Source organism: Anomaloglossus baeobatrachus, chromosome 6 (assembly GCF_048569485.1).
Source record: "Anomaloglossus baeobatrachus isolate aAnoBae1 chromosome 6, aAnoBae1.hap1, whole genome shotgun sequence".
Classification (NCBI taxonomy): Eukaryota; Metazoa; Chordata; class Amphibia; order Anura; family Aromobatidae; genus Anomaloglossus; species Anomaloglossus baeobatrachus.
The window spans coordinates 112138720-112165969 of NC_134358.1; the positions used below are offsets into that span (position 1 = coordinate 112138720).

The window sequence follows — 27250 nt, forward strand, 5'->3', positions numbered from 1 at the left end:
GTGTGCTCCATGTCACTGGTGGACACAGACAGAAAAGGGCCCCTGTGCAAGAACAATATATGGGTCCTTTGCAGTCCAGTAGCTCATTATTCACAATTTCATCTGCTTTGGAAGTAAAAATGATCCCCTTTTACTCTTGGCCCCATGAGGTTTCACCAATGATATGTCCGCCCCTGCTCCATGTACATAGCGTAGCACTACTCACTGCTTACTTGTACACATATCATCCTCCACTCTGCACAGGGAGGGAGGCGAAACTCACATTCCACCCAGCGAGAAGCCTGGGAGGGACGCAGCCCTGATCCCACTGCTCGCTGCTGTCACTGTGCGCACACTTCACCTGCTAGCAGGGCTTTGCAGATCATAGTCTCCTCTTCGAAGTTTGCACATTTATTCGGCTCATATTTGTATAATCGGGAGAATTCATCACATCGCCAGATGGTTATATCCAAAGTTATTTAACCAGTGCCGGTCCAGAGTGTGGATGACAAGTCCAGCAGAAGTGCAGCCATCATGTCATCACAGTCCATCATCTAAATAAGAAGTGACCTCGCTATACCTGCTGGATTCATTACAGCGCAGTAATGGATCAGTACCGGAGATATCGCACCTGGGTGTGTGTGATGGGATTGCTGGGACTCAGTGGCATGGTCGAGGGAGGCTGTATGGAGGCGAGAAAGTGCTGCAAAGGCAGAGACTTGACATGTGTCAGCAAGGGCTGGAGAATGGACCGGGAATATGGGACCTGCTTCTGCGACCAAGTGTGCACATCCACCAAGGACTGCTGCCACGACTATACCCAGGCGTGTCCCGGTACGTATCTCTACGGCTGTCATTATTATTATTAGTCCAGTAATGCTCGCAATGTATATACACTGACAGTGCATATAAAGTAGAATGGGCTGATGGACACCAGGTAACAGATTTATTCACTATATTTAAAAACATAGTTAATCTTGCATGGTCTATTATTATAAGGTGAGCTATGGGGAGTCATACAGTTACATACATTTGTGCCATTTGTTTCTCATGATATTTTTCCTGTGTCTAAAATGTGCAATACAAGGTAATATTGTGGTACCGTGTTAGCCAGAAAAATCAATTGAAATACTATGTCCCAAGAATGACATTCTGGTTGAATTTTCTGGTTAGCCTATAAAGGTATCACTCCTAAAATACTTTTGTCATTCTTGGGACATAGTATTTCAATTAATTCCTGTGTCTAAACAAATCACGTACTGTAAATAGTGAAAGCAGAGTCGGGCTTGTTCACATGCAGCGTTTTTGATGTTTTTTCAGCTGCTTTTAACTACCATATATGTTTTCAGTAGGTGTCCACCAACAAACATAAAAACTATTTTATTTTATTATTGCGTTTTTGCTGTGTTTTTTATGCATTTTTGGTGCAGATTTATGGCTGCATTTTTTTTTAGTACAGAAAAGGTTTGATTCTGAATATAAAAACGCAACTGCGTTTTTTTACATCCATTTTTTACACGTTTTTTTCAGGTAGCCCAAAAAAGTGTCAAAAATGCGTGGTTCTTTTGGTGCACTGTGGGAATGAATTTCCATGAAATCACATCCACTTTAAGCTGTGTGCACATGCTACGTTTTTGCCGCTTTTTTTCTTGCAGATTTTAATCAATACTGTAAGGAAAACCACATCCCAGCAGTCTATGAGAATCTTGAAGTGCTGTGCTCACGTTGCAGATTTTTTCCTTGCAATTTTTGGTGCAAAAAAAAAAAAGTCACCAAACAATTGACATGTCAATTGTTTCTGCGTTTTCCCAGAGTTTTCCCTATCTCAATGCATAAAAAATGCAAAAAAGCACGTTTTTTCCTCAGCGTTTTTCCTGCCAAGAAACGCAGAAAAAAAATCTGCAACGTGGGAACATACCCTTGCTTGGACAGTTAAATGCAGAAGATTTTCTGCACTATTTAGGGCATGTAGGAACATGAACTTTCAGAAGTTTTTATTCATACTTTTAAATTGATCTTTCAGGAGATGTTCTTCCTATCTCACATCTGGCACATTAGTTCTATCATCTTACATAGATGAGCAAATCTATAAAAATCTGAGGTTGAGCAAAAGGCGACTCAGCCTAATCTTCTGTGCACTGAAATGCTGACAAGCCCTAATCTTAGTAAAAACACTTTTAGGCCACGTTCACACATTGAGTATTTGGTGAGTTTTTTTCCTCAGTATTTGTAAGAGAAAAAACCACCACTGCTGTATTTATCACCCACTCCTGGTTTTGTGCTTATGTGACGCCCTGGCCTATCAGGTCGTAACAGGGTATTGTGCAATCTGCCCTTCTGCACAGTATCTGTACCGCCCCGCGGCCTTGGCTGCGACCGCCGAGCCGCTCGGGTCTGGGCTCGCATGTGTCGGTGGCTCGAGTGCTTCTGGACCCGGGGGGTCACGTCGCTCTGGAAAGGTGTTTGGCGCTACGCGCGGGGAGAATGCGGGTGTTTGAGTTTTGGAGTGATTGTTCGTGACGCCACCCATGGGTTGTGGTGATGGTGGACACCACCGCTGCGGTGAAGGTACGGGGACTCCCGGGAGCGGTGTAGTGGCGCAGCTAGGTGTTGACCCCTCTGTGGGTAGAGGATGTTGGTCCCGGGGCCCGGTGGTGCGAGGGCCGGGGTGCAGGGCACAGTGTTGCGGTGCAGCGCGGTGCGGTGCCTGATGGCATAGGTGTACTCACGATTAAACCACACAGAGTCACTGGTAAACCAAACGAAGGTATGAACGGGGCCAGCAGCCGGCTGCAGCTTCCTAGTCGGGTTGGCAATGTCCACCTTTCTCCTGCACCTATGTTGTAGTTTGACCACTATGCCTGAGCACTGGTAGTCCGCTCCCCGGCATGTAGATGTCGGAGGAGCTCCTTTGCCCGCAGGCGCTGGCCCTTGGATCTCTGGCCTTTGGCAGTGGCTACTATCCGGACAGGTTGGGCTGTTGCCTTAAAACGGGACTTTGGTGGGAATGAACCCCTGAGGTCCAGACCGCAATCAGTTAATTCGACTATGGTGGTGGCATATAGCCTAGTTCGGGGTCTGAGTACCCTGCCTGGTGCTCCGCTATCCTGTTAGCTCCCCGGTTCGGTTCCGGCGGTCCACTATTCTGTCCCGGTCCCTTACGGTTCCGCTGGTCGTGTTCCCGGTCTCTTGCAGGCGGTCACTGCCGTCTGCCTGCCTGACTGTTTTGGACTCACTCTCCACTCTACTGTCCTGCACTGACTCACTGTCTGCACTTGACTCGACTGTTTTGTGTTTTTCCTGCCTCAGGCCAGCAGACTGGGGGCATGTCTTTCTGCCTGACTCCGCCCACCTGGTGTGCCTGTCTGCCTCCCTCAGTGTTGGACAGGTCTTTGTGGTTGACTGATGGTACCATTCTAGTGTGGGGGTGTATGTGGTGAGTGTTGTGACCTGTGACCCCTGGGGTCCAGGGCGTCACATATCCACCCTCCTTTGTTACGGGTCCTGACTCTTTGGTGTTGCTAACAGCTTAGCCAATCAAAATCCTAGAAACACTTTGCGCTTTACCCACCAGACACACCATTGGGGGGCCTGAAGGGAATACGACCTCCCACATGGGGGGTTGGTGAGGGGAAAGTGAAGGAAATGACAGTTGAGCTAGAGTTGAGCTGAAGTTGAGCAAGGGAGAGGAGTGTGAAGCGGTGACTCTCTGAGAGGGAGAGGTCACCGGCTGGGAGCAGGGCTCCTGTGTACTAGGGGGCAGACGTTGGTCTGGGCCTAGTAGGAGCTGGAACCCCGGTCGCAGGGGATAGTGTCAAGGGGCACGGACAGCCGAGGAGGACGGCCTGGGCCTTGAGCTATCACCGGGCAGGGGACAGGGATCGATGGGGTACGTGGACCCCAGGCCAGGAAGTAGCTTCACGCGTTCCGGTAATTTACCCGACGGGGGTGAAGACTTCAAGATTCATCCCCAACCCGCTCCAAAATCGGGGTACTAGCGCACCGATGGGATAGGACTTTCCCAATACAGTCCAAAGAAATCCTACGCGTGAACCCTGAGAGCAAGCTCACTTCATTAGCCATATGGGTGAGTGGGACCCAAAGAGTTTTATACCCAAGGGTCCAACAGAGACAGAGGTGCCCAGGACAGGGCCACAGGGTAACAGCAACACCAAGAGCACGGACCCAAGCGTGCTCCCTACAAGCTGCAGTGGTGCTCAGAATTCTGGTTTACAAGCTGTCGGTGTTGTTATTTTCTGGACTGAGTGAGTACACTGAAAATCCCTGTTCTTATCCCCCTGCGGCACCCGAGCACCAACCATCCGACGGGCCCCGGGACACAAAACTCCCTACCCACGGAGGGGTTAAACATTAGGCTACCGCACCATCGTCACCGGGCTCCCCAACGGCAGCGGTGGTCCCTCACATTACCACACACCGTGGGTGGCGTCACGAACTTTCCATTTCCCCCCCTTTATTCTGATTGGCCGTGCGAGCTCCGGGTCCGGAGACCCCTCAAGCCACCACGGCTACAGATTCGAGCAGCCCGGCTGCTGGCACGGGGGCGGCACACTTACAAATACTGAGGGAAAAAACTCACCAAATACTCAATGTGTGCAAGTGGACAAAAAAAGGTCTGGTGGGGATCTGTTGTCTGCAGTTGTTGGTCAATTGTTAGGGGTACTTTGCACACTACGACATCGCAGGTGTGATGTCGGTGGGGTCATGTCGAAAGTGACGCACTTCCTGCGTCGCTCTCGACATTGTAGTGTGTAAATCCTAGATGATACGATTAACGAGCACAAAATCGTCGTAATCGTATCATCGGTGTAGCGTCGGCGAATTCCATAATTACGCTGACGCGACGGTCCGATGCTGTTCCTCGCTCCTGCGGCAGCACACATCGCTGTGTGTGAAGTCGCAGGAGCGAGGAACACCACCTTACCTGCGTCCCGGCTGCAATGCGGAAGGAAGGAGGTGGGCACATCCCGCTCATCGCCGCCCCTCCACTCCTATTGGCCGCCTTCCGCGTGACGTCGCAGTGACGCCGCATGACCCGCCCCCTTAATAAGGAGGTGGTTCGCCTGCCAGAGCGACGTTGCACGACAGGTGAGTGCATGTGAAGCAGCTGTAGCGATAATATTCTCTACGACAGCTATCACAATGATATCGCAGCTGCGACGGGGGCGGGGACTATCGCGCTCGGCATCGCAGCATCGGCTTGCGATGTCGCAGTGTGCAAAGTACCCCTTAGTCTGACCATTGGCGGACACAGACGAAAAAGGGCCCTTGTGCCAAAACAATATATGGGACCTTTGCAGCCAAAGAACTCATAAAAATGCAAAACTACACCTGGTTTGGAGGTAGAAATGGACCCCTTTACCTTTTTGGGTCCCTGGGCGGCTGCACTAATGATACAGTATGTTTGCCTCTGAGTCTAACAAATGCTGAGACTTGTAGTTCAAAACCAACCCTAGACTCACACACAGGGCTGTATTTTGCCTTCGTGCTGCCCTAGGCACTTTAAGTGGTCACGCCCCTTAGTGACAACGTAACACTGAGTTTTCGCACACGACATCTGTTTAAGGCAGATCTACTTTGTAAAACACTTGAAAAAGTATCAATGAGAAACGAAGGGCACTAACCCCCCCCCCAATGGGGATCACCACGGGCACATCAAAACATAGCATGAGTATAAAATATTCCCACCACACCATCCCCACTTATATACTGTGACTGTCACACTGCCCCTAATAAACTACACACTGCCCTCCCTTATAAATTATACCCACCACACCTTCCTCAATTATGAGATATGATCTGCACATTGACCTCACATCATGCTGCCCCCTCCTCACAATGTCCCATGCATGCTGCCCCCTCCTCACAATGTCCCATGCATGCTGCCCCCTCCTCACAATGTCCCATGCATGCTGCCCCCTCCTCACAATGTCCCATGCATGCTGCCCCCTCCTCCCAATGTCCCATGCATGCTGCCCCTTCCTCAGTGTCCCATGCATGCTGCCCCCTCCTCACAATGTCCCGTGCATGCTGCCCCCTCCTCACAGTGTCCCATGCATGCTGCCCCCTCCTCACAATGTCCCATGCATGCTGCCTCCTCCTCACAATGTCCCATGCATTCTGCCCCCTCCTCCCAATGTCCCATGCATGCTGCCCCCTCTACAGTGTCCCATGCATGCTGCTCCCTCCTCACAATGTCCCATGCATGCTGCTCCCTCCTCACAATGTCCCATGCATGCTGCCCCCTCCTCACAATGTCCCATGCATGCTGCTCCCTCCTCACAGTTTCCCATGCATTCTGCCCCCTCCTCACAATGTCCCATGCATGCTGCCCCCTCCTCACAATGTCCCATGCGTGCTGCCTCCTCCTCACAATGTCCCATGCATGCTGCTCCCTCCTCACAATGTCCCATGCATGCTTCCCCCTCCTCACAATGTCCCATGCATGCTTCCCCGTCCTCACAATGTCCCATACATGCTGCCCCCTCCTCACAATGTCCCATGCATGCTTCCCCCTCCTCACAATGTCCCATGCATGCTGCCCCCTCCTCCCAATGTCCCATGCATGCTGCCCCTTCCTCAGTGTCCCATGCATGCTGCCCCCTCCTCACAATGTCCCATGCATGCTGCCCCCTCCTCACAGTGTCCCATACATGCTGCCCCCTCCTCACAATGTCCCATGCGTGCTGCCCCCTCCTCACAATGTCCCATGCATGTTGCTCCCTCCTCACAATGTCCCATGCATGCTGCCCCCTCCTCACAATGTCCCATGCATGCTTCCCCGTCCTCACAATGTCCCATACATGCTGCCCCCTCCTCACAATGTCCCATGCATGCTTCCCCCTCCTCACAATGTCCCATGCATGCTGCCCCCTCCTCCCAATGTCCCATGCATGCTGCCCCTTCCTCAGTGTCCCATGCATGCTGCCCCCTCCTCACAGTGTCCCATACATGCTGCCCCCTCCTCACAATGTCCCATGCATGCTGCCTCCTCCTCCTCACAATGTCCTATGCATTCTGCCCCCTCCTCCCAATGTCCCATGCATGCTGCCTCCTCCTCACAATGTCCTATGCATTCTGCCCCCTCCTCCCAATGTCCCATGCATGCTGCCCCTTCCTCAGTGTCCCATGCATGCTGCCCCCTCCTCACAATGTCCCATGCATGCTGCCCCCTCCTCACAGTGTCCCATGCATGCTGCCCCCTCCTCACAATGTCCCATGCATGCTGCCTTCTCCTCACAATGTCCTATGCATTCTGCCCCCTCCTCCCAATGTCCCATGCATGCTGCCCCCTCCACAGTGTCCCATGCATGCTGCTCCCTCCTCACACTGTCCCGTGCATGCTGCCCCCTCCTCACAATGTCCCATGCATGCTTCCCCCTCCTCACAGTGTCCCATGCATGCTGCCCCCTCCTCACAATGTCCCATGCATGCTGCCCCCTCCTCAGTGTCCCATGCATGCTGCTCCCTCCTCACAATGTCCCATGCAAGCTGTCCCCCCTCACAATGTCCCATGCATGCTGCCCCTCCTCACAATGTCCCATGCATGCTGCCCCCTCCTCACAGTTTCCCATGCATGCTGTTCCCTCCTCACAATGTCCCATGCATGCTGCCCCTCTCCATGAGCTCCTAATGCTGCCTTCCTCTTTTCCATAATGACACCTCCATCATACTGCCCCATTCATCATACTAAGACCACCACACTAACGCTTATGCTGAGACACCAGCCTCCCTCCTCCCAGACTCCCCCAGCATCAGCCTCCCTCAGCATCAGCCTCTCTCCTCCCAGCCTCTCCCAGCATCAGCCTCCTTCAGCATCAGCCTCCCTCAGCATCAGCCTCCCTCCTCCCAGCCTCCCCCAGCATCAGCCTCCCTCCTCCCAGCCTCCCCCAGCATCAGCCTCCCCCAGCATCAGCCTCTCTCCTCCCAGCCTCCCCCAGCATCAACCTCCCTCAGCATCAGCCTCCCTCCTCCCAGCCTCCCCCAGCATCAGCCTCCCCCAGCATCAGCCTCCCCCCTCCTAGCCTCCCCCAGCATCAGCCTCCCCCAGTATCAGCCTCCCTCCTCCCAGCCTCATCCAGCACCAGCCTCCCTCCTCCCAGCCTCCCCCAGCATCAGCCTCCCCCCGCATCAGCCTCTCTCCTCCCAGCCTCCCCCAGCATCAGCCTCCCTCAGCATCAGCCTCCCTCCTCCCAGCCTCCCCCAGCGTCAGCCTCCCCCCTCCCAGCCTTCCGCAACATCAGCCTCCCCCCTCCCAGCCTCCCCCAGCATCAGACTCTCTCCTCCCACCCCATACGCAGATCTCCAGTCTGCATTAGAGACACCCCCACGCTCCTTATGAATCTTCAGCTCTGTGAGCACTTACCTGCTCCAGGGCCCGCCGTCATCTTCCTGGCTCACGTGAGTATCCTCTTCTGACACCGGCTTCCATCACGGCGTCCTCTGCGGCATCCTGCTGTGAGCTCTGCATGTGAAATCCACACAGCATTGGACGCAGCACAGAGGAAGGAGCTGATTGGCGCGCCTGTGACCCCGGAAGTGCAGGCGCCGGCAGTTCCGGGGTCAATCAGCTCTCTGTGCCCGGCCACCGCAGTTTGTCTGCATTCACGTCTTAATTGACGCGGATACAAATAAATAAAGGTGCGCCTCTCCCCCCTCCCCCCTCCGAAAATACAGCGGATTTAATGAATGTGTAAAAAAAAAATAAAAATTTTTTTTTTTTACTGCTAGAAGGTGCCGCCCCCCTGCATCCTGCCGCCCCAGGCACGGGACCACGGGTGCCTAATGGTAAATACGGCCCTGCTCACACAGCCCGTATTATGTATTAACTCGCTCAAGAACATAGATTTTTACTTAGATAATTTTTTCTTGTCTGTGCTCCAGGCTGTCATTTAATCAAAAGCAATTCAGGAAGACGAGGAACAATTCAGAAATTCCTTTTAATATCCTCATCTGGGTGGATGAATCTTGGCTGCAGTACTTTAGGAAATGACTAATTAATGCGATTCTTGATTTCAGATTTTTCACTCGCTCCTTATAACCATCATAAGAAAAACACATACAGTTAGGTCCAGAAATATTTGGACAGTGACACAATTTTCGCGAGTTGGGCTCTGCATGCCACCACATTGGATTAGAAATGAAAACTCTACAACAGAATTCAAGTGCAGATTGTAACGTTTAATTTGAAGGTTTGAACAAAAATATCTGATAGAAATTGTAGGAATTGTACACATTTCTTTACAAACACTCCACATTTTAGGAGGTCAAAAGTAAATGGACAAATAAACCAAACCCAAAAAAAATTTTTTATTATCAATATTTTGTTGCGAATCCTTTGGAGGCAATCACTGCCTTAAGTCTGGAACCCATGGACATCACCAAACGCTGGGTTTCCTCCTTCTTAATGCTTTGCCAGGCCTTTACAGCCGCAGCCTTCAGGTCTTGCTTGTTTGTGGGTCTTTCCGTCTTAAGTCTGGATTTGAGCAAGTGAAATGCATGCTCAATTGGGTTAAGATCTGGTGATTGACTTGGCCATTGCAGAATGTTCCACTTTTTTGCACTCATGAACTCCTGGGTAGCTTTGGCTGTATGCTTGGGGTCATTGTCCATCTGTACTATGAAGCGCCGTCCGATCAACTTTGCGGCATTTGGCTGAATCTGGGCTGAAAGTATATCCCGGTACACTTCAGAATTCATCCGGCTACTCTTGTCTGCTGTTATGTCATCAATAAACACAAGTGACCCAGTGCCATTGAAAGCCATGCATGCCCATGCCATCATGTTGCCTCCACCATGTTTTACAGAGGATGTGGTGTGCCTTGGATCATGTGCCGTTCCCTTTCTTCTCCAAACTTTTTTCTTCCCATCATTCTGGTACAGGTTGATCTTGGTCTCATCTGTCCATAGAATACTTTTCCAGAACTGAGCTGGCTTCATGAGGTGTTTTTCAGCAAATTTAACTCTGGCCTGTTTATTTTTGGAATTGATGAATGGTTTGCATCTAGATGTGAACCCTTTGTATTTACTTTCATGGAGTCTTCTCTTTACTGTTGACTTAGAGACAGATACACCTACTTCACTGAGAGTGTTCTAGACTTCAGTTGATGTTGTGAACGGGTTCTTCTTCACCAAAGAAAGTATGCGGCGATCATCCACCACTGTTGTCATCCGTGGACGCCCAGGCCTTTTTGAGTTCCCAAGCTCACCAGTCAATTCCTTTTTTCTCAGAATGTACCCGACTGTTGATTTTGCTACTCCAAGCATGTCTGCTATCTCTCTGATGGATTTTTTCTTTTTTTTCAGCCTCAGGATGTTCTGCTTCACCTCAATTGAGAGTTCCTTAGACCGCATGTTGTCTGGTCACAGCAACAGCTTCCAAATGCAAAACCACACACCTGTAATCAACCCCAGACCTTTTAACTACTTCATTGATTACAGGTTAACGAGGGAGACGCCTTCAGAGTTAATTGCAGCCCTTAGAGTCCCTTGTCCAATTACTTTTGGTCCCTTGAAAAAGAGGAGGCTATGCATTACAGAGCTATGATTCCTAAACCCTTTCTCCGATTTGGATGTGAAAACTCTCATATTGCAGCTGGGAGTGTGCACTTTCAGCCCATATTATATATATATAATTGTATTTCTGAACATGTTTTTGTAAACAGCTAAAATAACAAAACTTGTGTCACTGTCCAAATATTTCTGGACCTAACTGTAGGTTTATGAAATAATTGAAAACATTTGTAGAAATGTATATTTGTTTATATGCACTAATAATTCTGGCAACAAGTAGTTAATAAAAGTTTATTTTACTCAGCTCTAAGGGCGGCTTTGCACACTACGACATCGCAGGTGCAGGTGATTATCGCTACGCCAGCTATCACAAGATATCGTACCTGCGACAGGGGCGGGGACTATCGCGTGCGACATCGCAGCATCGGCTTGCGATGTCGCAACGTGCAAAGCCCGCCTAAGGCTTTGTTCACCCGTATTTGGTGAGTTTTTTTACCTCAGTATTTGCAGCCAAAACCAGGAGTGATTGATAAATACAGAAGTGGTGCCTGTGTTTCTGTAGCGCCCCTGAGACCATCAGGGTGCTACAAGGTTCTGCATCCCCACAAGGATGCAGGGCTCACCCCCTTAGGGACCCAGAACCCCAGTGCCGGTACCAACAAAAACCCAGGTAATCCCAGTTTTCCCCAACAATCCCCCATACAATGGTACCCAGCTAGGGTGGGACCAATGGATGGCCGCCTAGAGGGGGAGCCAATCCAGTCCAGTAGTTGACTAAGTGGGAGGGGCAGACTGTGGACAAAGAGAACACAGGAAGTCAGAAGTCTGAGCAGCAGTGACTGTGGAGAGTAGAAGGACCTGTAGTGACTGTAGGAGGGTGTAGGAGGGTGAAGGTGGAAGCAAAATGACATCCTGACTTGGGTTAACGGTGACCTGGTACCCAGGAGAAGTGGTTGCCGGTGGAATACTCCCAGAACTACGCACCGACTGGGTACAGGACCGTAGGACAGGAAAGACCTTCAAGCCGACCTGTTAACATCTGCACAGCAAAGGGGACCATCAAGGACCTTGCTGACCCTAAAGAATCCGAAGACACAGTAGCAAAGGGAGAACCGGGGACAGGACCAGAGACTCCAACCTCACAGGGTTCACGCTACAGTCAGGCGGACAGAAGTGGACAAACCACAGAACGGGGACCCCCAGTTGTTCTATACCATGGGGACCCACTTACCAGAGACAGGTGCAGGGGAAGAAGGTACCAGAGAACCAGACTGGCACTGGGATTAAGGGGACCTGGAGGCGAAACCAGCCGACCTCGGGCAATCAGTTAACATCTGCAGAAAGTGAGTAAACCAGTTGCACTGAACATCTGTGTGGACTACCTTCTTCCGACGCCCACTGCACCATACACCCTCTGGGGCAGAACCCTACTTGCGGAGGGACTACCATACTAGCTGCCAATATTATCAGCCCCAGTAGAGACATTCTGCAGCGGCGGTTCCTCACACTTATCCGCAACACCGCAAGTGGCGTCACAAGAGAACTTTATCATATTCTCCACTGTAAATATCCCCATTACAAAAAGGGCCCAGGGCACGGAACCGGGTAATGGCCACCACCGTGACATTCTCAATAGTGACTCTGCCCGGAGTACCCCATATCCCTGGGCGTGACATTTCTATTATACTTTTCCTCTGATTGTTCTACTCCTGGTTTTGCCTACAAATACTGAGGTAAAAAAAAACTCCAAATACTCACTGTGTGCACGTGGCTTAATGGTTCTGACTAAATGACGTATTGGTCACGGACTTGCAATATATATGTGAAAAATGACAAGTATTTGTTAGAAATTTCAAGTGAGGGTCAACACTTTGATTTTATCTGAGCTGATCTAGATGTAAGGAGTGTCACTTCTATACATGTGGTTTGCCCTTTAACCTCTTTGCGACATTAGACGCAATGGTTACATCATGAGAGTCGGTGCCTTCCTGACCAATGACATACCCAGTACATCATGGCGATCGCAGGGTTTCAGGCGCTAACGAGTCTGCGTCTTATGTTACAGCTGAGACCCAGCTCTCACTCCGAGGAGCGGTGGCCTCTCCCAGCAGTTCAACCCTCTAAATGCTTTGATCAATAGTGATTGCAGCATTCAGATGGCAGAGAGAGGAACGTGCTCCTCTTCCGAGCGATTCCTGTAATGCAATCCCATGGATCCAATTGCTATTGTGGTAACCCTGAGTCGTCACCATGACGACCCCCGGGTTATCCTGCCATGGAAATCCTCACACACTATACTAGATGCATCATGTGGAAGGCAAAGTGTCAGTGCTGCGAGTACTAAAACTGTCTATCTTTTTAGGCATGTAGTCATCAATAGTTTTGTTCACCTTTGAAAATACGTACACCACTGACTAGAGGCCAAATGGAGTCCAGAGTAACTCTGCTGCCTCATTAATGAATTAATCCGTTGAGGGCTTCATGTGAATCATATAGTTTGAAGATTTAAGTGCTCAGCATAGATCACAGGATAAAGGTGAAATGATCCAAAAAGTTCTGACCCAAATCACCACCAATTAACATTCAACTTAACCAACAAAAACACAAGTTCCCACTCAGGTCCATCATTTGTTAAAGTAAATATAGGGGCTTCCATGTTACTGATAACATAAAAGCTCTTGAAAAACGCTATGGCTCCACCCTCAAAAAAGAAATCCAGCAAAATCTCCGCTCCCAAATCCAAATGCCCTTCTCCCTCTTGAGCCCCACAATGTTCCTAAGCCACAGTTAACATCCACGTGTTTGATATTAGAGTATGTGCGCACTAGGCGTTTTTTTCACGCTGCGTTTTTATGTGCGTTTTTGTTTTAAAAAACGCACCCGCGGCAAAAACGCATGCGTTTTTACCGCGTTTTTGTGCGTCTTTTGCTGCGTTTTTGCTCACTGCGTTTTTAATCAGTGAACAATGCCATTAAAGATTGTTGATGAAAAAAAAAAAAAAAGGTCTGATGTCATTTCCCTCTTCAATATGTTCATTGTATGGAGGAGAGCAGACAGCTGCAGAACTAGTGTATGCAGGAGAGCAGACAGCAGCTGCAGAAGTACAAGGCTCAGCATGAATTTCAAGAAATAATTTAAAAAAAATGACGTGGGTTTCGCCCAATTTTTGAGTCCAGCGAGGTACAACTAGGCAGCTGTGGATTGGAATCCGCAGTGCAGGGTGCCCATGCTTTCTGGGCACCCCCGCTGCGAATTGCAGTCTGCAGCCACCCCAGAAAATGGTGCTTTCATAAAAGCGCCATCTTCTGGCGCTGTATCCAACTCTTCCAGCTGCCCTGATGCCGGGTGGCTCGCTGGGAATAATGGGGTTAGGGCTAGCTGTGTATTATCAGTGGGCCCTAAGCCCGAAATTCATGATGTCACGCCAATAGTAGACATGGCCACCATGAATATCTAGTAAAGATACAAAAAAAACACAACACACAGAAAAATATTTTTATTATAAATAAAACACAACACAATTAGTGACTCCATCTTTATTGAAATAAAGAACCCCCCTCCGCAGTAATCCTGGGTCAAGGGTCCCGCGCCGTCCAATCCGGATCCAATATCATCTGATCGGTTTGCTGGAAGGCAAAACGATCAGATGATGTGTCAGGTTCAAGGACATGAATCATATCACACAGCAGCTGATTGTATAAAAGCCGATTATATAATCAGCTGATGCATCAGTAGAAACAAAAAATACTGAGTCACATCCCTGCTGATTACCGGCAGCTCCTGGAACGATCGGATGAGAGTCTGATCCTGTCCCATCGCTGCAGGAGCTGCCGGTAATCACCTGATGAAGTCTCCTGACGGCAGGATCAGCTGATAAGTTAAGCTGGCCGGGCGCTAAAAAGCCGGCGACACCTCGAGAATTCCGATCAGCTGATGCGTCAGGTGACTGAATCAGGTGATCCATTGCCAGGTCCTGCAGGCGTCGTACGTGCCCGGGGAGACTGCACACAGCTGGAGCGGCGGTACCGGGAGAGGAGCTGGGAGCGGACATGGCACCGGGACCCTGCAGACATGTGAGTATGACATTTTTTTTTCTACTGTTCACTTTTGTTTTCGCCGCTGCCTCCACCTCCCGCCCAGACATGACGCCGCACGGGAGCTGACATGGCACCGGGCGGGTTGTGGAAGCAGCGGTGGCGGTACCGGGACAATTCACGCTTCTGTGTTTACCAACAGAAGGAATCCTCTTCCTGTACATGTCACTTTAGTACCCACCCCTTGCGTTTATAGCTGAATTTTTAGTCATATAAACGCAGCTATATGCGCTTTTCATTGCGTTTTTGAACATCTCATTGAACTCAATGGGTGAAAAACGCAGTGAAAAACGCAGAAATAATTGACATGCTGCATTTTTGTGGTCACCACAAAAACGCAGCTACAAAAAAACGCTGTGTGCGGACAGCAAAAATGAAAACTCATAGACATTGCTGGGGAAGCAATGTCACTGCGTTTTCAGCGCAAAAACGCAGTAAACAAACGCCGCTAAAAACGCAGCAAAAACGCCTAGTGCGCACAAGGCCTTATTGTAGTGAGGAGATCCTGATTAATTTACGGGGTACAGTTTTCAAGAAGCACAAGCTGTGCACAATACACTGTGTGCAGAATCATTAGGCAAATGAGTATTTTGTTCACATGATAATTTTTTATACATGTTGTCCTACTCCAAGATGTATAGGCTTAAGAGCCAATTAAGTAAATCAGGTGATGTGCATCTCTGTAATGAGGAGAGGTGTGATGTAATGACATCAACACCCTATATAAGGTGTGCTTAATTATTAGGCAACTTCCTTTCCTTTGGCAAAATGGTCGGAAGAGAGATTTGACGGGCTCTGAAGTCCAAAATTGTAAGATGTCTTGCAGACGGATGCAGCAGTCTTGAAATTGCCAAACTTTTGAAGCGTGATCACCGAAAAAGCAAGCGTTTCATGGAAAATAGCCAACAGGGTCGCAAGAAGCGTGTTGGGCAAAAAAGGCGCAAAATAACTGCCTATGAATTGAGGAAAATCAAGCGTGAAGCTGCCAAGATGCCATTTGCCACCAGTTTGGCCATATTTCAGAGCTGCAACATTACTGGAGTATCAAAAAGCACAAGGTGTGCCATACTCAGGAACATGGCCAAGGTAAGGAAGGCTGAAAAACGACCACCTTTGAACAAGAAACATAAGATAAAACGTCAAGACTGGGCCAAGAAATATCTCAAGACTGATTTTTCAAAGGTTTTATGGACTGATGAAATGAGAGTGACTCTTGATGGGCCAGATGGATGGGCCAGAGGCAGGATCAGTAAAGGGCAGAGAGCTCCACTCCAACTCAGACGCCAGCAAGGTGGAGGTGGGGTACTGGTATGGGCTGGTACCATCAAAGATGAACTTGTGGGACCTACGTTTGCCTCCATGGGTGTTTTCCAGAGACTAAACCAGGGGTCTCAAACTCGGCTGGTTGTATGGGCCGCACAGAGGAAAAAAATTAATTTTGGGGGCAGTATTCTTTGCAGGACAAAGTGACATTTTTATTGGTACCATTTTTTTTACACGTCTTTGGATTACTGGTTTTGAAAATTTTCACTTGTTTATTATGACAAATGTGCATGTTCTTTGTTTACATATATATATATAAAAAAAAAAAACCAAACAAACATTTTTGATAGTAACAAAAAAATGTCATGCCTTATTTTGAAATTTTTATTTTTTTTACATTTTATCCCTTTCTTGTAACTAATAGTGTTACAATTAGCACCATATAGTAATTTTGTACAACATCTTTTAGTAATGTTCCCCATCTTGTTGTAATGTGCCCATCCTTGTCCCCTTGTAGTATTGTGCCCCATCCTACTCCCCATTCTACAGTAATGTGCCCATCCTTGTCCCCATCCTATAGTAATGTGTCCATCCTGTAGTAATGTTTCCATCCTTGTCCCCATCTTAAAGTAATGTTCCCCATCCTTGTCTCCTTGTAGTAATGTCCCTATCCTGTAGTAATGTGCCCACCTTGTCCCCATCCTATAGTAATGTCCCCAGCTTTGTCCCCATCCTATAGTAATGTGTCCACCTTGTCCCATCCTATAGTAATGTGCCCACCTTGTCCCAATCCAATAGTAACGTCCCCAGCCTTATCCCCATCCCATAGTAATGTGCCCACCTCGTCCCCATCCTATAGTAATGTCCCTAGCCTTGTCCCCTTCCTATAGTAATGTCCCCAGCCATATCCCTATCCTATAGTAATGTTCCCCATTCTTGTCCCCTTGAAGTAATGTCCCTATCCAGTAGTTCTGTGCCCCTCCTAGTCCCCATCCTATATTAATGTCCCCATCCTATAGTAAAGTGCCCATCTTTGTCCCATCTTGTAATAGTAATTCTAATAGTAATTCTATAGTAAAGAGCCCATCCTATAGTAATGTCCCCATCCTATAGTAATGTGCCCACCTTCTCCCCATCCTATAGTAATGCCCCCATCCTATAGTAATGTGCCCACCTTGTCCCCATGCTATACTAATGTCCCCATACTATAGTAATGTCCTCAGCCTTATCCCTATCCTATAGTAATGTTCCCATCCTTGTCCCCTTGTAGTAATGTCCCTATCCTGTAGTAATGTGCCCACCTTGTCCCCATCCTATAGTAATGTCCCCAGCTTTGTCCCCATCCTATAGTAATGTGTCCACCTTGTCCCATCCTATAGTAATGTGCCCACCTTGTCCCAATCCAATAGTAACGTCCCCAGCCTTATCCCCATCCCATAGTAATGTGCCCACCTCGTCCCCATCCTATAGTAATGTCCCTAGCCTTGTTTCCTTCCTATAGTAATGTCCCCAGCCATATCCCTATCCTATAGTAATGTTCCCCATCCTTGTCCCCTTGAAGTAATGTCCCTATCCAGTAGTACTGTGCCCCTCCTAGTCCCCATCCTATATTAATGTAACCATCCTATAGTAAAGTGCCCATCTTTGTCCCATCTTGTAGTAATGTGCCCATCCTTGTCCCCATCCTGTAGTAATGTGCCCATCCTTGTCCCTATCCTGCAGTACTATGGTCATCCTTGTCCCTATCCTGTAGTAATGTGCCCATCCTTGTCTCCATCTTGTAGTAATGTCCCCATCCAATAGTAAGGTGCCTATCCTATAGTAATATCCCCATCCTATAGTAAAGTGCCCCTCTTTGTCCCATCTTGTAGTAATATGCCCATCCTTGTCCCCATCCTGTAGTAATATGCCCATCCTTGTCCCTATCCTGTAGTACTATGGTCATCCTTGTCCCTATCCTGTAGTAATGTGCCCATCCTTGTCTCCATCTTGTAGTAATGTCCCCATCCAATAGTAAGGTGCCTATCCTATAGTAATATCCCCATCCTATAGTAAAGTGCCCCTCTTTGTCCCATCTTGTAGTAATATGCCCATCCTTGTCCCCATCCTGTAGTAATATGCCCATCCTTGTCCCTATCCTGTAGTACTATGGCCATCCTTGTCCCCATCCTGTAGTAATGTGCCCATCCTTGTCTCCATCTTGTAGTAATGTCCCCATCCAATAGTAAGGTGCCTACCTTGTCCCCATCCTATAGTAATGTCCCCAGCTTTGTCCCCATCCTATAGTAATGTGCCCACCTTGTCCCCATCCTTTAGTAATGTCCCCAGCCTTGTCCCCATCCTATAGTAATGTCCCCAGCCTTGTCCCCATCCTATAGTAATGTTCCCACCTTCTCACCATCCTATAGTAATGTCCCCATCCTATATTAATGTCTCCAGCCTTGTCCCCATCCTATAGTAATGTGGCCATCCTGTAGTAATGTGTTCCATCACTGTCCCCTTTTACTAATCTGCCCATGCAGGTCCTCTTCTTGTAGTAATGTGCCCTTTCCTGGTCCTCTGCTTGCAGTTATGTCCCATACTGGTCCCTTAATGTGCCGTTCTTCACATACACACACACACACACAAAAAAAAACAGAAAAAAACAAAAAAAAATCTTCTCACCTGTGCCCAATTCCCTTGGCTGCCTCATCTCTGCTTCTTGCTGTCTGCAGGCCCGTGCCCCCATTAACTATTGCGGCCGGTGCAGGGGCCGCCCGCAGCCACTGTCAGCGCTTTATATCAGATGAATGTTTTGCTGGTGCTGCGCGCGCAGAGTCCAGCTCTCTGTGCACATTTCCAATGCAGTAGTAGCCGTCCGCCAATCAGAGATAAGCAGCTGAGGTCAGGCAGCTTCCATTGGAGGAATAGTTGTGCACAGAGCACTTGACTCTGAGCGCACAGTATCGGCAAAACATTCAACTGACATAAAGCGCAGACAGTGACTGCGAGCGGCCCCTGCACTGGCTGCGATAGTCAACAGGGGAACAGGCCTGGGGGCTGCACGAAGCAGCCCAAGGGGCCGCATGCGGCCCGCGTGCCGCCTGTTTGAGACCTCTGGACTAAACCGTTACTACACCCATAGATGAATTCCCAGAGGGTGTAATTTCCAAAAAGTCACTTGAGGGGGATTTCTATTGTTATGGAACTTAGCAGCTCTGCAAATGTTGTCTGCAAAGTATTCTAGGAAAAGATGTGCTCCAAAAATCAAATAGGACACCTTACTTTGCGAGCCCTGTGGTGTGGCCAAACAGTACTGTACGGTCTTATGTGGGGTATTGTCACATTCCAGAGAATTTTTACCTATTCCTCTTGTAAAAATTGGAAATATGGGGTTAAAACAACATTTTAGTGGTATACCTATGGTGTCAATATGCTCACTACAGCCCTAGATGAATCCATTGAGGGGTGCAGATTGTAAAATTAGATCACTTGTGAGGGGTTTCTGCTCTTCTGGCACCTCTTGGCTCTGCCAATGTGACATTGCACCCGCTAACCATTGCAATTGAATTCAAATATGGCGCACATTCCCTTCTTCGTTTTGTATTCTGCCTCCAAAAGTAATTTTTGACCACAGAGGTATTGGCATACTCAGGAGAAATTGCACTACAAATTGTATGGGCCAGTATCTCTTGTGAGCCTAGTGAAAATATAAAATTTGGGGTTAAAGCAACATTTTTGTGGTAAAATTGTATTTTTCATTTTCATGGCAAAACGTAGCAAAATTCTGTGAAATGGGGTCAATTGTGGGGGAGCTCTCCTGTTTAGGCACCTCTGGGGCTCTCCAAATGCAACATGGTATCCGCTATAGAGTCCTGTTAATTTTGCTTTTAAAAATTCAAATGGTGCTCCTTCCCTTCCGAGTCCTCCAATGCGCCAAACAGTGAATTTCCATCACATACCGTATGTGGTATTGGCATACTCTGGAGAAATTGCACAACTAATTATATAGAGCTATTTCTCCTGTTACATTTTTGAAAATACAAAATTTGGTGCTGAGGTGACATTTTTGTGGAGAAAAGTAAAAATTTTCATTTTTTCCTTCCACATTGCTTTAGTTTCTGTGAAGCATCTAAAGGTTTAATACACTTTTTTATGTGGTTTTGAGCAGCTTGGGGGTGCAGTTTTTAGAATGGTGTCACTTTTGGGTATTTTCTGTCCCCTAGGCCTCTCAAAATAACTACAAATGTGTTGTGGCCCCTAACAAAAATGATTTTGTAAATTTGGTTGGAAAAATGAGAAATTGCTAATAAATTTTGAACACTCCTGTTTTGCCAAGTATTTAAAAAGGGCGGATAAGGCCACTATATACTTTGATAGTCCACCTCGCAGTCCCAATGTACTATGATTGTCCACCTCACAGCCTCTGTATAGTATTATGCACATCGCAAAGTGACAGCATGCAGGGACACAGCAGGGACAAGGCAAGTCCTTGAAACAAGTGTCCCTGATGATACTTAGTTTTAGGGAGGGGCAGAGGCTGTGACAGTGACCACAGCCTTTGTCCCCTGATGATGCTTTTTTTTAGCATCCTAGCATGCACTGGGATTCTCAAATGCATCTTTAGACAAGAAGTGATGGGGGGGGGAATTCAATACCAGCAAGATAGTGTAGTGAGGGAATAGAAGGAAATTTTTAATGCTGCCAGATTAGAAATTAGAATTAGTTTAGATTATGGCAATAAATACAGTGGGGACAATAAATATTTGATACACTGACAATTTTGCAAGTTTTGCCACCTAAAAAGAATGGAGAGGTCTGTAATTTGTATTGTAGGTAACTTTAACAGACACACAGAATAAAAAAAAAGCCAGAAAATAACATTGTATGATTTTTAAACAATTAATTTGCATTTTATTGCATGAAATAACTATTTGATACAATTAAGAAACAAAACTTAATATTTGGTACTGAAACATTTGTTCGCAATTACAGAGGTCAGATGTTTCCTATAGATCGTGACCAAGTTTGCACACACTGCAGAAGGAAATTTGATTCAATCTCCATACAGATCTACTCCAGATCTTTTCACATTTTGGATCTGTCATTGGGCAACATTGAGTTTCAGACTCCTCAACTGATTCTATATTTGGTTCAGGTCTGGAGTCTGGTTAGGCCACTCCAGGACCTTGAAATGATTCCTGCGGAGCCAATCCTTGGTTGCCACGGCTGTGTGTTTTCGGTCATTGTCATACTGAAAGACCCAGCCACAACCAATGTTCAATGCTGTTACTGAGGGAAGAAGGTTGATGGCCAAAAATATCGCAATACATGACCCCATCAATCCTCCCTTCAGTGCGATGCAGTCATCCTGTCCCCTTTGCAGAAATTCACCATCAAAGTATGATGTTTCCACCCCCATACTTCACAGTTGGGATGGTGTTCTTAGAGTTGTACTCACCCTTCTTCTTCCTCCACACACAGTGAGTGCCGTTGATACTAAAAATTTCTATTTTGGTCTTATCTGCTCACATGACTTTCTCCCATGCCACCTCTGAATCATTCTGATGGTCATTGGCAAACTTCAAACGGGCCTGGACATGTGCTGGCGTGAGGAGAAGGACCATGAGTGCCCTGCAGGATTTTAATCCATGACTGTGTAGTGTGTAACTAATGGTAATATTTGAGATTGTGGTCTCAGCTATCTTCAGGTCATTGAACAAGTCCTCGCATGTAGTTCTTGACTGATTCTTGACCTTTCTCCTAATCATGCCTACCCCACGAGGTGAGATCTTGCATGGAGCCCCAGACCAAGTAAGATTGACAGTCATCTTATGTTTTTTCCATAGTCTTAATTGCGCCAACAGTTGTTGCCTTCTCACCAAGCTGCTTGCCTATTGTCCTGTAGCCCATCGCAGCCTTGTGAAGGTCTACAATTTTGGTGTCCTTAGACGGCTTTTTGGTCTTGGCCATGGTGGTGAGGTTGGTGTGTGATTGATTGAGTGTGTGGACAGGTGTCATTTATACAAGTAACAAGTTCAAACAGGTACAATTAGTACAGGTAATGAGTGCAGAGTAGGAGGGCTTCTTAAAGAGAAAATAACAGGTCTGTGAGAGCCAGAATTCTTGCGGGTTGGTAGGTGATCAAATACTTATTTCATGCAATAAAATGTAAATATAAAAAAAATCATACAATGTGATTTTCTGGAATTTTGGGGGGATTCTGTCCGTCACAGTTGAAGTGCACTTACAACAAAAATTACAGAGCTCTCCATTCTTTGTAAGTGGGAAAACGTGCAAAATCGGCAGTGTATCAAATACTTATTTTCCCCACTGTACATATGGATTTAGATGAAAATGTCTTCAGCGCTTTGCCTCTTTAAGACTTACAAAGAGGCAAAAACTGCACAGGTGTTTGGCCTAAGATGCACATGACATCAATTTTAGGCGGATTCTGCTTGGAACGCGACTGAAAAAGCGCTAGACAAAAGCCAATTAGAATGCACATATGCATAGCAGTTTATAAATGACTTGCTGTGCACGTTTTGCACTTGTATTAACCATTTCAGACATACATAGCTGCAAATCAGTTAAAAATAGTGATCTGACCATTTTTCTGGTGACTTCAGGTAACGAAATGTCATTAGGGAAGACAGAAAAAAAAAGACGCTATAGGACAAACAACGCTAGCATATTCCTAAAGTGTCTTTGGCAAAAAAACTCACCAGGTACAATGGCATCTAAAAGATATCATGTGTATATACCCTAAATGGGAAAATCCAGCTGGCAGGATGGATTAGAAATATGTAGGAATTACATGATATCTTATACAGAGTAAATGTCAATTTGTGAAATTCTTGTAAATTGGAGGCTGGGGTTGAAAAATGGCAATTGACGTTCAATGTATAGAAATGTAAAGTCATGCATTGGGACAGGGGAAATCAAAAGTACAATGTAATCAACCAAGGCTCCTGTGGATAAGAAGGACAATCAAGGTTACTTAGGAAATGCGTGAGCTGCAATACTAAGACAGGTTATCAAGTTTTAAATTATTCAGTTTTAAAAAACAAATGCTTAGGGGCAATCTTCTTACAAGGTACAAACATATGAGGGGACAGTAGAAAGACCTTTCTAATATGCTTTTTACATTCAGGCCTGCAACGATGAAAAGGGAGCATCCACTACGTCTAAGGCCTCTTTCACACGTACATGCCTCTGGTACGTGTTTGGCAGTTTTCTTACGTACCGGAGACACGTATACACGTAGACCTATGTATTCCTATGGATTTGGACACACGTAAGTATTTTAGCACGGAACGTGTGTTCGTTCCGTACTTACCTGTGTCCGTGTGTTTCTCACGGCAACATGTCTATTTTTTCTCTCCGGCATCACGGGTGTCACACGGAACACAAATGTGTCACACGTAATGCAAACGGACTACATGGATGTGTTGCATGTGCCACGCACCAGAGAAAAGACATGTGTCTGTGAGAAAAAAAACAAAACTTTACTCACCTTCTCCTGCCCTGCTGTCTCTGCCGCTGCTGTCACTTGCTGCCGACCGCCGCTCATTATGCTCATTGCATATTCACTTCACTGCAGCCGGAAGGAGCAGCAGCGGGGAGTCGGCAGGACTGGAGATCAGCACCATGGACAGCGACGCCAGGGACAGGTGAGTAGAAAGTTCCCGTTCTCTGTGTGTTATCACGGATAACACACGGAGAACACACATAGCCCATAAATACGGCTCACGGAGGGCAAAACACATCTCTGACAAGTCGTTTTTCACGAACGTGTGAAAGAGGCCTAACGCAGGGCTGGGCAAAGTGCAGCCGGCAGACCATATCCAGCCCTCTGGCTACTCCAGTCCGTGCCGAGTCCTGATATCGCCGCTATCTACATCAGATAGAGTCGAATACATTAATGGATTACAGAGCCATCAGTTCCATCTTCCACCAATCACCGTGTGCGACTGAGAAGACATGTAATCAAGCCTGCTTTGTCAGTGCATTAGAGACCAGAGCAAAGCGCAGCACTGGGGGTACAGGAGGGAGGGGAGTATGTAGTGATTTATTATTTTTTTTTTTATCTATGTGAGATGTATGGCTGTGCATATAATAGCCGTGTGTGGCTCATATTACATATAGGGGCTGTGTGGGGGATTATAATGTCTATAAGAAGCTATGTGGGGGGGCTCATTATGTATATAGGAGGACTATGTGAGGGCCCATATTGTTGATAAGGAGGCTCATTGATATCAATGTATGTATATGTATAGCGCCCCTGAATACATCAGGGTGATATAGGGAACTGCATCCTGTCACCCAGGGTGCAGGGCCTACCCCCCATGGTTCCAGGTTCCAAACAATGGTTCACTAACATCCGCACTACAAATCCCAACCACACCTCACACCATGACCGGTACAGACACACCAGTGGATTGGTCAAGTAAGAGCAGGGCCGCCCACCTAGGGGTCAGACAGACTGGTGGGAGGGGAGACAAGGAGTTGAAAGTTGGCCCTCAAAGAGTGAGGAGCTGGGGAGTTGTAGCTCCCAGGGAGGCGACAGGTTGGGTCGCAAACGCTGGTCCGGGACCACAGAAGTCGGGGACCGGTATCAGGAACACTGGACAGGGGTGTGACACACGTAGCCTAGGAGGACTGTCGGCACCAGAAAGCCCAATTGCTTTACCGGTACCGAGCACGACTGGGTACAGGACCCTAGATCAGGGAAGAGCTTCAGGTGCCTTGATAATTAACCTGTGGGGATAGTCTCTTTATTAGCGGGGGATAGGGTTCTTCAAAGCGCACAACCCACTAAAATCCCAAGTGCCAGCCATCAAGAGCACAGCTGCTATACACACGGGTAGCGTGGCCCCAAAAGCTTCAAGCCGAGGGGCCACAACGGTCAATCAATTTGTGCACGGAGGCAGGGCTCCAGACTTGGTGTCGTGGGCGGAGGAGGGGACGCTGCGCTCTCCCACTGCTCGGGTCCGGCTGCCGCTGCTGCTGCGGCCACTGCGGCTGCTCGGTGGTGGCTCGAGCGGTGGGCCGGATCCCGGGGACTCGAGCGGCGCTCCTCGCCCGTGAGTGAAAAGGGGGATGATTGGTTGTGGGGGTTTTGATTATGGATACTGTCCGTGACGCCACCCACGGTTGTGGTGATTTTGGTGACACCACCGCTGCTCTAGACGGGGATCCCGGGAGCGGTGACTGGGAGCATCTTTGTTGTTATTTCTCCCCTCCGTGGGTAGGGGGTTGGTTGTCCCGGGGCCCGGTGATGGGGTAGGAGTGGATGGCAGGCAGGTTGCGGGGCCTGGTGAGGTGCAGGGTCGCAGGGGCAGCGCTGTGCCGTACGGCACGGGGGTACTCACTCAGCCTGAGACGATGACACAGTTCTCGGTAAAAAACACGGCTGGATGGACGGGTCCCCCAGACGGCTGCGGTTGTTTCTTCCCCGTAGGTTAGTGATGACTGTCTCTCCCTGCACCTATGTTCTATGTTGATTCCGATGGGTTCCCACCGGTAACCCGCTCCCCGACTTGGATGTGGGCCGGAGGAGCCCCTTTTGCCCGCAGGCGCTGGCCCTGGGAAATGGTTGCCCTTGGCGGTGGCGGTGTCTCCCCTTCACGGTTGGACGGTTGCCTTCTGTCGGGACTTGACTGTTTGGAAACCCAGGAGGTTCCCTTCACTAACGGATTCGGCAAATTCACGGTGACTCCTAGCCTTGCCGGGGTCCGAAAAGCCCCTGCCAATGGTGCTGGCTTCTCCTTGTGTACCGGTCCGGTACCGCCGGGCCACCGCCCGTCCACGGTCCTTACGGCAAACTCCAATAGGCCACTCCTGCAGACGGTCACCACCGTCTGCCAACCTTGCTGCTCCGTCCGGGCCACACACCCGGACTCACTTCAGTCTGCTCTCTTGCCACTTCACTACTGCTCACTTTTCCTCCTTCCACTTTCACTGTCAAAACTCAACTCTCCTTTTCCCTCCTCCAGGACTGTGAACTCCTTGGTGGGTGGAGACCAACCGCCTGGCTCCACCTCCTGGTGTGGACATCAGCCCCTGGGGGAGGCAACAAGGGTTTTGTGTCTGGCTTAGATGTGCCTAACCGGGGTGTAGGGTGTGGTGGTGTAGTTACCTGTGGCCCCTGGCTTGTCCAGGGCGCCACATTCCCCCTTAGCAAAATGCAGACCGTCCGCGGGCTGCCCGTCCATCACCGGTTTTATTTTCACCAACTGAAAAAGACATAAATAACGGTAACAGACATACAATTAAAATAACATCTTCCCACATCGGGAGGTACTCTTACTTAAACGTTGCAACGGTAAACGGTTACGGCTTCCGCTCTCTCCCACCCAAGCAACCTGGCCCTGATGCTGCCCCTAAGCAAACAGGCAGCACCCCTTGACCCCAGTCCTGCACAAGTTGCCCGAGCGGGTTCTGTCCTTTTCAGGGGACCCACGTCCATGGGGAACCCCTGAAACCCCCAGAGGATTGCCACCGGTTCCGGTGGTGGCTGGGCCCCAGCCTACTCCACTGTGGGCCCTTCCTCCAATCTGCCTCTCCGGAGGAGGCAACGGTGGAAGCTGTAACAACATAATTATTTACAGGCCACAAGTTTGTGGTTGCCTTGCAAGTTCTCAGGCATGTTCATAGTAGTTTCTATGTAAAGTGGTGAAGGGGGGGTCCCAACGGGGACCAGCTGCCGGCTACGACCGGTTCAAAATCAAGGCTTGTCAATCAGGTAAATCTTCGTTTTAATCATTTACTTATCATTCTCAAACTTTCAAACTTTGCTGGTCCCAACGGGGACTTGCTGTAGGGTCCCGACGGGGACTGTCAGCTGGGTCCCAGGGGCCATCCACAATGCTTGGCTCCGGTACAACTTCCCCTGGTGTAGATACAGCCGGGTCCGTTCTCCCCACAGGCGTTGGGCTTCAGCTGGGGCGGCAGGGTCTACTCCAGCAGCGCCTTGCTCCACCAGGATCTTGACTAGGCGGACAGCGGGCGCCTGGTTTTGAGCTTCTTGCCACTCCTGACTGGGCAGTGGGTCCAGGTTCACCCGTTGTTGGTGGACATGTACCTTCTCAGTTGGTGGCTGGTGAAATGCAGGCAACTTGATCTCTTCGAGGTCGTCATCCTCGCACCCTTCTTCCGACAAGTGGGGCATCCGAGAGAGTGCATCAGCATTAACGTTGGCACGACCGGCCCTGTATTTGATGGTGAAATCGTAGTTGGCTAGCCTGGCCACCCACCGCTGTTCTAACGCGCCCAACTTGGCCGTGTCCAGGTGGGTCAGCGGATTGTTATCCGTGAAAGCGGTGAATTTTGCTGCAGCCAGGTATTGGCGGAACCGCTCGGTGATAGCCCACACCAGCGCCAGGAGCTCAAGCTTGAAA

At 48.6% G+C, this 27250-nt stretch overlaps 1 protein-coding gene across 1 annotated transcript in view; it reads left to right on the forward strand.

Moving 5' to 3' along the window:
* Positions 1-215: 215 nt before the first annotated feature.
* SBSPON (somatomedin B and thrombospondin type 1 domain containing) overlaps positions 216-27250 on the forward strand; it is a 62582-nt gene continuing 35547 nt past the window's right edge. The window contains exon 1 of the mRNA XM_075353173.1: positions 216-813. Coding sequence (XP_075209288.1) covers positions 585-813 — 229 coding nt within the window. The 5' untranslated portion in view covers positions 216-584. The remainder of the gene's footprint in view (positions 814-27250) is intronic.